The sequence below is a fragment of the Populus nigra genome, chromosome 7 (assembly GCF_951802175.1).
Source record: "Populus nigra chromosome 7, ddPopNigr1.1, whole genome shotgun sequence".
Lineage (NCBI taxonomy): Eukaryota > Viridiplantae > Streptophyta > Magnoliopsida > Malpighiales > Salicaceae > Populus > Populus nigra.
The window spans coordinates 667,772-678,310 of record NC_084858.1 but is presented as its reverse complement, the minus strand read 5'-3'; the positions used below and the strand labels follow the sequence as shown (position 1 = coordinate 678,310).

General features: G+C 33.5%; 1 protein-coding gene across 1 annotated transcript; it reads left to right on the top strand.

Annotated features, from left to right (window-relative positions):
• Nucleotides 1-5,290: 5,290 nt before the first annotated feature.
• LOC133699038 (protein NRT1/ PTR FAMILY 4.3-like) lies at nt 5,291-8,662 on the top strand. Its single transcript, XM_062122163.1, has 5 exons — nt 5,291-5,594; nt 5,790-6,007; nt 6,186-6,626; nt 7,229-7,374; nt 7,495-8,662. The coding sequence occupies exons 1-5, from the start codon at nt 5,456-5,458 to the stop codon at nt 8,384-8,386; spliced, it is 1,836 nt and encodes a 611-aa protein (XP_061978147.1). The 5' UTR covers nt 5,291-5,455; the 3' UTR covers nt 8,387-8,662.
• The last annotated feature ends 1,877 nt before the right edge of the window (nt 8,663-10,539 follow it).

Here is a 10,539-nt window from a genome sequence, read left to right as displayed (position 1 = left end):
CAAAAAGTTCAAAACCATTTCCTTTTGTTGCTCATTAGAACAGACAACCTTTTTGACTTGGTTTCCCTTTTTCCTGCTCCCTCCAACATTCATTCTATAATAAAATAATTAGTATCATCAACAGTATGTTGCACCATGCAAAATTAATTCAAAGTTCCATAATTCTTAATCACTAATTAGCTAGAGGATTTGTAGCCTAATCACCTACCCCTTCACCACTTTCTCTGTCTCTTTCACTATGGTCGGCATAGCCTCCTTAGGTACTGTGTAGTTTGCAGGCCATTTAGTGAACATGATTTAAAATCTATTTTATTGGTTAATGTATAAATATCAGTACCATACATTCACTTTGTTGCATTGTTTCAAAACCTCTCTATAGATAGATTCTGTATCCGACTTACTTGGATCTGGATTGATTCACGTTGACTTTCAATTAAAATTTAATTACTAACCCGTTGATTTTTTTTCTTAAATAATTTTTTTATCAAAGCACCATCATTTTAATTTTTTTAAAACATAATTTGGATTGATCTTTCCAATTTCTGATCCAGATTTTGTCTCGAATCAGATTTTATTAAAGCATATTTCATTTCATCTAAAACATATATATTTTTTAAAATGGGAAAAGAAGGCAAATTAAATATGTGAATTAGTTAAACTTATTCTTATTTTATGTCTAGTTTTTAATGTGTTTTTATTAAGTCAAGTCTTCATTTGCGAAAAACCTATTATAAATTTTTATATAAAAAAACTTGAAAATTATTAACTATAATTAAAACTTATCAATGTTTAACTGTAGCGTAGGCTACTGTGTACTTTGAGTGTATTTATTGTGGATTGCACTGTAGCGACCCTATAAGTGCTTTCACTGTGGATTGCGAGTGCTTTCACTGTGGATTGCATTGTTTGGTTTCACTATAGCCTGCGCACTGTGAGTGCTTTCATTGTAGATTGCACTGTTATGCACTGTAGCGGTCATATGAGTGCTTTCATTGTGGATTGCACTGTTTGGTGGAGGCATGTGTGAGGCTGCTGCTAGCAGGCCCTAAGTGTCAGGCTGGAGGCGCGCTCGCCGGGGCTGCAGACACGTGGCGCTTGGCTACCATGCCTGGGTGCTAGGTAGGCCACACCCCAGGCTGCAGCCACTTGGCGTTTGATCTGCCCAGCCTTGGACTGTTGCCTGTGTGCTGAGCATACCCCAGAGCACATGTGACGCTTGCACCCCAGTTTGGGACACCTAGCGCTTGGGTCATAGCGCTGGATCTAAGGGGAATGGGTCCAGCATCAGGACTCAAGATTAATGAGTCTTGTGTAAGGACCCAAGGTTCATAGGTCCTAAGATTCTAAATATTATTGTTTTAGTTTTTATAACTCAACATAGTAATATCAAAGATATTATTATTTGTGTTATAATATTATTATTTTTATAATAATTCAAAGTTTTAATATAAAAAAATATTACTATTTGTGTTCTAAATATTCTTGGAATTATAAATAGTATTATTTGTGTTATGAATATTATTATTTTTACTATAATCAAAAGTATTAATATTAAAAATATTATCTTTTGTGTTATTAATATTACTATTATTAATAAAATAATTACTAAATTAGAAAAAAATTATTATTAATATTGAAAAACAACCATAGATTTGATTTGAAAAGTAAAATTAAAAATTACTATCATCATTATCATCATCATTAATAAATTTTAAAAAACTGTTATTATTATCGAAGAAAAACTACATGGGGACACGTGGCGCTTGGGCTGTTGTCTGTGTGCTGGCAGACCAAACACACATGTGGCGCTTGGGCTCCCTACCTGGGGGCTGGGTATACCCCAGCGGACACGTGGCGCTTGGGCTGCATTGGGAGTGATTCATGCTCGTGCCCTACTTGGAGATACCTGGTGCTTGGGTCATGTTGCTGGACTCAAGGTTCCTGGGTCCTAAGATTCTAAATATTATTATTTGTTTTAGAAATATTATTATTTTTCTTATAATTAATATTATTAATAAAATAATTAATAAATTTGAAAGAAAATATTATTATTAATATTGAAATCATATTATTATTTATATTATATATTTTTATGATATTTTTTATAAAGATATTTCACTGTTGCGCAGGCTACTGTGCACTGTGAGTATATTCATTGTGGATTGAACTGTGCCGCACTGTAGAGCGGGTACTGTAGACTGAGTGCTTTCATTGTGGACTGCACTGTTTTGTTTGAATGCGACTGCGTCCACCACCATGTTGGACTTGGATACGTCCATGTCTAACCCTACGTTAGGGCTGGACGCGACTGCATCCACCTCCATGTTGGATCTGGATGTGTCCATGCTCGACCCCACGTTGGGTTTGGACGTGACCGTGTCCGACCCCATGTTGGGTCTGGACGTGACTGCGTCCGACACTATGTTGGACCTGGATGCGTTCACGTCCATCCCCACGTTGGGTCTGGCAGCGACCACCTCCACCTTCATGTTGAACCTGGACGCGTCCAACTCCATGTTGGACCTATACATATTATTATTAAATTGAAAGCATATTATTATTTATAATTAATAAATTTGAAAGAAAATATTATTATTAATATTGAAAACATATTATTATTTATATTATAAATTTTTATGATATTTTTTTTATAAAAATAAAAGTGAGCCCGCGGCTTAGTATTATTAAAAATATTCAACAATTCTAAGTATTAATATAAAAAAAATTATAATTTGTGTTGTAAATATTGTTATTTTTTTTCTAATAAAAATTATTCATATAAAAAATATTATTATTTATGTTCTAAATATTATTATTTTTCTTATAATTCAAAGTATTAATATCAAAGATATTATTATTTTTATAATAATTCAAAGTTTTAATATGAAAAATATTATTATTTGTGTTCTAAATATTCTTGGAATTAAAAATAGTATTATTTATGTTATGAATATTATTATTTTTATTATAATAAAAAGTATTAATATTAAAAATATTATCTTTTGTGTTAAAAATATTATTATTTTTTTATAATAATGAATATTATTAATAAAATAATTACTAAATTAAAAAAAAATTATTATTAATATTGAAAAACAACTATAGATTTGATTTGAAAGGTAAAATTAAAAATCATCATCATCATCAATAAATTTTAAAAAATTATTATCACTATAGAAGAAAAACCATGTAGGGACACGTGATGCTTGGATTGTTTGCATGTGTGTCAGCAGACCAATTGCACAGGTGGCACTTGGGTTGCCTGCTATGTGCTGGGCAAACCTCAGTGCAAACATGATGCTTGAGCTATACTAAGACCTAACTGTTCTTGAGTCTTGCGGCTGCAGAACCCAAAATAGCATTGGGTCATTGACTATACATTACCCAAACTAGCCATGGGTTCTGCTAGCGTCAAGACCCAAATTTTTTTATGAAAATGAAAAGTGAGCTCGTGACGTAGCGTAGGTCACCTAACTAGTAATAATACTAATAATGATAGAAAAAAAAAAGAACTATGTTCCCTTCAAAAAAGGGAAAAAAACTAAAAAAAATTAAATTAACCAAGGATAATATTTATTTTCCTAAAAGAATCTTCTTAATCACAAACCCACCTAATTTATTTTATATATATATAAGAAAATTTGAAAAAGAAAAGAGTTATCATATTCTGTTAAAAATTACTTTTTCATGGCTATTTTTTTTTAAATAAGTTAGATTATGTTTGATTTTCTCACATGAGAGTATTTTTTATCATTTTAAAGAAGAATTTATCATTTTAAAGAAGAATAGATGACGTTAAGATAGATTGAAAAACGATCCAATATGTAAGAACAAGTTAAAAACCATTAAACTTATATAAAAATAGATTAAAAACCATTAAACTTATATAAAAATAGATTAAAAACTAGATATAAAATATAAGAATAAGCTAACTATCGGTGTTATGTACTGTACACTGACTCACTGAGCATATGACCAAGAAATGGCAGCATCGATCCATCGCACTTTCTGTACAGTGTTGTTTTGCATCCTCCACTAATTTCGACAGGCCATGTTAGCATATACATTTGTGTTCGGAAACATTTAATCCAAGGAGGCTTGCTTTAAGGTTTTTCTTCTTCTTTTCTCCTCGACAAGGAAAAGGTCTCTTGTAGTAGAATTAATCCAAACCTTGTCGCATAATTTAAGAAGCACAAAACAAAATTCAATTAAGATTTTTAAATTAGTGTGGTAGACAAATTAAATCATTAAACACAAAGCTAAATTCATTTAAAAAATTTAGACAATAATTTCTTTTTTATACATATGAAAGGCTGGATTATGAACAAACATCTATTATTGAATTACCCGACCTTGATAGTTGTTAAAAAATCTACCTCAATCTAAAAGTTTAAACTGTTAGATGACGTTTTAAGATATGATTTATATTATTTTCTAACACACATCATCGAGTGAAAGCCTTTTAAACTTGAAGTTTGCACAATTTCACATTATCTTGTGCTTAATTTTTATCAAATAAATATAGGTGGTGAGATTCGAACTCGTGACTACTTGATCATCAAGACTCTGACACCATGTTAAAAAACTATCTCAACCTAAAAACTTAAGCTATTAAATAAGATTTCAATATATGATTTATATTATTCTCTAATAATAGTATTCACTTACAGGGCCACTTAATTGATAAGTTCATGGATCTTTAAAATGGATTGTGTAACAAAAGAATCCCAGTTTCATTAGAAAAAGAAAAGAAAAGAAAAGTAAAACACATTCAGCATGCTAATTTTATTTTATCTTGCTGCACTTAGTAGCAAAAAAACGTGAAGGAGGCAGGTGATATACAGGGAGGGACACTAAGTTTTCGATTAACGAGATCTAATGTGTTGATTCTTATGTTGTGATTGCATTAAAAAAATGAAAATGGATGGAAAAAAAGTATGAGGATAGATCAAGAAGAGTGAGAAAAATAAATAAATAAAAAAACTTAGAACTCTGTCCAACAACACAACACACTTTCTTACCATAAGATTAGTTAAAATAGAAGGTGGACCACCAAACAAACATTAATGCAAGGCCAGAAGGCCACTCTTCAACCCTGTCCAACAACACAACACACTTTCTTCGAAGTTCCAAGTGCGCAAGCTAATCGAGTATTTGTCTGAGTGATTAAAATCACGTTTTACTGATAACAAAAATATATTAAATTGACGTTTTGACGACTTAGCCAGGCCAATAATCATACCAAGCAACACCACTTTTTTGTTTTTTTTCCCTTCTTGGTAGAGGTGTTAACCACGTTTGTTAGGCTGCGTGTGGGTTTAGAAGTTTCAAGGAGGGCTTGAACCTTCTATATTTAGGACAATACTCCTGCCTCAGTTTCAGCATAGGAGTAAAGACAACACTTGTTTCTTGCATTTTTCTGTCAGAGGAGAAAGAGCTAAGACGTGCAAGAGAAATGGACATGGAGGCAAGGAGACATGATACCAAGGGAGAGAGCGTGTGTGTGGTGAGTGAAGAGATTACAGTTGATTGGAGAGGCAAGCCATCCAATCCCAACAAGCATGGTGGCATGAGAGCAGCGGCATTTGTTCTTGGTATGTCTTATTTCTTCCCCAGCAGATCTTGCTGTTTCATGGTTTCCCTTTTCTTGGATATTAACTTTGCCAAGTGAAAGCAATAAGTTTTTTCGCATAAAGTAAGGATATGACTTGATTCTCTCTATGATAAGTCATGATATTGTCTACCCTTTTCTGCAAACACTTGATGTATTTTCTGGCATGGAATCTCAGGGCTTCAAGCATTTGAGATAATGGCAATAGCTGCTGTCGGGAACAACCTCATAACATATGTGATAAATGAGATGCACTTCTCTTTGTCAAAGTCTGCAAACATAGTGACAAACTTTGTTGGAACTATCTTTATCCTGGCCCTCCTTGGTGGTTACCTCTCAGACTCTTATCTTGGGTGCTTCTGGACCATGCTCATCTTTGGTTTCGTGGAACTTTCTGTAAGGGCTCCTTTTAAGCTTTGCATACGTATTCTCCCTTCTATAGTTTAACACAAGACAAACTTGTATGTATGTATGCAAAGGACAAATGAAGAATTATGAGGAAGAAATTGTCTGTGTGTAAGTAATGAAGATTCCTTCTGATGAACACTCTCTCTTTTGTTCATTGAATTCGTAGGGTTTCATATTACTATCAGTTCAAGCTCATCTTCCCCAACTAAAGCCACCCCAGTGTAACATGTTAACTGGTGGAGAAAACTGTATAGAAGCTAAAGGATTCAAGACCTTGATCTTTTTTGTAGCCCTGTACATGGTGGCATTCGGGAGTGGATGCGTTAAACCCAACATGATTGCTCATGGGGGTGATCAGTTCAATCAAAGTAATCCAAAGCAATCCAAGAAGCTCTCTACCTACTTCAATGCTGCCTATTTTGCTTTCTCCATGGGTGAACTTTTTGCTCTAACACTTCTAGTATGGGTTCAAACAAATTCTGGCATGGATGTTGGCTTCGGAGTCTCTGCAGCTGTCATGGCAATGGGATTGATCAGCTTGGTTTCCGGTACTCTATATTACAGGAACAAAGCCCCTCAAGGAAGCATTTTCACCCCCATAGCTCAGGTAATATACCTTAACCTTTTCTTTCGTGCATTATCTCTGGCTACATATTGCATGCAATTCAAATCCTAACTCCTCCTGCTTTGCAAGAGCACCAAAATGAGCTACCTTTGTTCGAAATGCATGCACTCCTGTAGATTAAAATCATGGTTTTCTCTCTAAATTCTAACAGAGAAAGAGAGAAATTGCACTTGCATATTGTTTAGTGCCTCTTTTGGTCTCCATCAAGAACTGGAAGTTAGTGGTTGTTTGGATTTTTTATGTTTTGGACTCAACTGTTTGATGTTGCTGCTTGTGTCCGCAATTTTGTCTTGCTTAATTATGCTATCAGCTAAATAAATACATGAGTTGATGCTTTGGCTACACGGTCATCTTGGGATAGACAAAAATAGAAAACCAGAGCTACTTGCGCCTTAATTTCTTGCCTAACATAAGATTATATAGACAATAGCAGAAAGGATGTCTGCTGACTCATGGTCATGGAAAAAGTTGTTCCAGCCATTTTTGTCCTACTTTCTATAGAATAATTATGAAAGAATGCTGGACCTTTCATTTTTCTAATAGTCTAATTGGACTCTATTTATGGTCTGTCTGGGGTTTCTCAGGTTTTTGTGGCTGCCATGTTCAAGAGAAAGCAAATCTGTCCCGCTAATCCGCAGATGCTTCATGGAAGCCAAAACAGCGTGCCAAGTAATGGCCTGGTAGACCCGTCTTCTGAACCTTGCAGGCTAGTTCATACACAAAGGTTCAGGTAATTCAGAATTTTTCTGAATTAATTAAGCAGAAACAAGTGCCAAATTAACTTGTATTTTCGCTTCTTTTAATTAATCCTTTCAAATATTACATTAATCTCTCTTGAACTAAATTCCAGGTTCTTGGACAAGGCCTGCATCAAAGTTGAAGATGGAAGCAATAGGAAGGAGAGTCCATGGAGATTATGCAGTGTCACTCAAGTGGAGCAAGTGAAGATACTGATCTCAGCCATTCCCATTTTTGCTTGCACCATAGTTTTCAACACCATCTTAGCTCAACTCCAGACATTCTCAGTCCAACAAGGGAGTGCCATGGACACCCAACTTACCAAATCCTTCCACATCCCTCCAGCTTCACTTCAATCCATCCCTTACATCATACTCATCTTTGTAGTCCCTCTATATGAAACTTTCTTTGTACCTTTTGCAAGAAAAATCACTGGTCATGAATCAGGAATATCGCCTTTGCAAAGGATAGGAGCTGGCCTCTTTTTTGTTACCTTTTCCATGGTTTCTGCTGCCATTATGGAGAAGAAGAGAAGGGATGCGGCTGTAGATTCAAACAAGATATTGTCCATCTTTTGGATCACCCCACAGTTTCTAATATTTGGATTGTCAGAAATGCTCACTGCTGTTGGTCTCATCGAGTTCTTTTACAAACAGTCTTTAAAAGGGATGCAAGCATTCTTAACAGCTATCACATATTGCTCCTACTCGTTTGGTTTTTACTTGAGCTCCTTGCTAGTTTCTTTGGTGAACAAGGTCACCTCCTCAAGCTCTACAAATAAAGGCTGGCTTAGTGACAATGATCTCAACAAAGACAGGCTAGATCTTTTCTACTGGATGCTAGCAGCCCTTGGCTTCCTCAACTTCCTCAACTATCTATTCTGGGCTAGATGGTATTCTTACAGTCCAACATCTGTATCCATCACAACACAACAAGGTACCCATGGTGATGACTATGGCTTCACCAACTCTTCAAAACATGTTGGGGATGAGAGCATCCCTTAGCTGATTTTTATACCACTCCTTGATCAAAAGAATATGCTTTCATCGCACTACATATTATATAGGCTTGTAATATAGGCACAGGAATATAAAAATGTTAAGGGATCATCTCCCTTTATCATTAGCCCTTCTGTTTTTTACCTTCTCCTTTCTTTCCTTCCAGCCTCGCTGCAGGAAGTAGGCTCCCTCTAGAGGGAGTTTTGTAAAATGAAGTGAAAAAATAGGGAACCAGTCTATAATTAGAATAATGCTATAAAGGCAGCTTGTGTTGAGCATCAAGCAATCCCAAGCTCAAATCAATTTTTAAGTTTCTAATGATATGGTCAAGAAGCAAATTTCAAGGGTCCCAAAGAAGATCCATTGCATGCATCCTCCTCAATTTAGCACTTTCCTTGATCATGGGGAGCTCATCACTCAATTTGCTGGAGCTCTTGAAGAAGAGAGGTGTTTCCTAGCTAGCAATCTAACTTCTATGAAGTGATGAGTGCATCAGGAACATAATCAAAGGCTCTATCAGGAAAGTCTAAGGGCAAAAACCTGTTACAAAATGTAAAGGAGAAGCTGTTCCCATCAGGAAATGTCCGAAAAAAAAACATGTCTCAGACATGTCTTGGTATTGGAGCTAGGTCCCTCCAAGCACAAACCTTTTTTCCCATCTGTTTTTATCTAAACACTAATACTCATCAAGATGTTGGCTAAAAACAGGCATAGACAGGGCCCCCCTTCAAGAATATTGGAGCTCCTACCTTATGGTCAAGGATCATATAATAGCTGGCTTTACTACATGGAAGCCAAAAAAAATACAGTGATGGTAGATTGAAGAGATACATAGAAAAGACAAAATTATATTTGTAAAATCTCGGGTTAATTCGTATGCTTTAAAAAATAAAATCTAAGAGATGTTTTAATTAAAAAAAATCAACATGTTAGGGTTAATTTTGACTGGCTTAACCATGTTTTTTTTTTTTAATTCGGATCAGTTCAAATTCTTGTTAGCTAGTTCAAATTTTACGACAAAACATTAAAAAAAAAGACTAAAACTTTAATATAAATCGGTTCCATATTATAAAATAATTAATTATTTTAAATTTCATTATAAAAAAAATATCCAAAAAAATATTTCTAATTAAAATTATATTTACTAATCTAACCTGTAAAAAAAAATTAAAAAGTTTTCAAAAAAAGTACATTGTCTAAGTGACACGTGTCCTCAACGGTCAAAATCTATTTCGGCACTAAATTGAAGAGGATGGTGGACAAAGGGATGGAAAAGGACGCCAAAATCAAATACAGGGACTCAATTGTCTCTTATCAAACCACAGGCATGCACTGACCCAATTCCTAAACCATACCCTACGTGTGCAATTCAAGTTCCAATGAATCTCCTAACACGTGACATGGGCATGGGGTATATCATTCGACAAATCACGGTATCCTGTGGATAAGATTTTATATTAATTTTTAATATAAAAAAAATATATAGATATCATAAACATGTTTTTTGATGTAATAAAATTTTTTAATTGAAAATTGAAAATTTAAGATATGTGTTAAATAAAATAAAATAAACATTATATGAACCAATAAATTGTAAAAGAGCTAGGAATGTTAACTAAAAACCAAAATGCAAAGTTGAAAAATAGATATATATTAATAAATTTCATCTTGTGCCACTGGGGGTTCCTTGAAGTTTTTTTATTTTAATTATATGGCAATTAAATTGAATTTTTATAAGAAAAGTTATAATTTATATTTCGTAAAAAAATATAATTTTTAAGTTTAAATTCTCCTTCTCTTATTAACGTAATTTTTTGATAAAAAATATTTTTTTTATCTATGTTCTTACTTCATAAAAACTTAAAGCAATTAAAATAAATATTCAAAAAGATTTTAGCAATAAAATAGGTATCTATTTAATCAAAACCCTTTTTCCTTTATTAATCAATGCCTTTTTTACAAATTTTTTTAATTAAAATATTGTTTTTTAAATAAAAACTTCTCATAATCTTAGTTTTGATAAATAAAAATAACGAATCAATAATTTTAAAGTAAATATATTAAAAAATAATAAACTTGAGAAAAATTATATAAAAAATTCAAAATAAAAAAAAATAAAAGATAGATATTTCATCCGCATTGAGTATTCAAGGTTCATA

Coding starts and splice junctions, on each gene's coding strand:
- LOC133699038 (XM_062122163.1), top strand. CDS start 5,456: ATGGACATGGAGGCAAGGAGACATGATACCAAGGGAGAGAGCGTGTGT. Junction 5,595..5,789: donor AGCAGCGGCATTTGTTCTTG/GTATGTCTTATT, acceptor ATGGAATCTCAG/GGCTTCAAGCATTTGAGATA. Junction 6,627..7,228: donor TTTTCACCCCCATAGCTCAG/GTAATATACCTT, acceptor GGGGTTTCTCAG/GTTTTTGTGGCTGCCATGTT.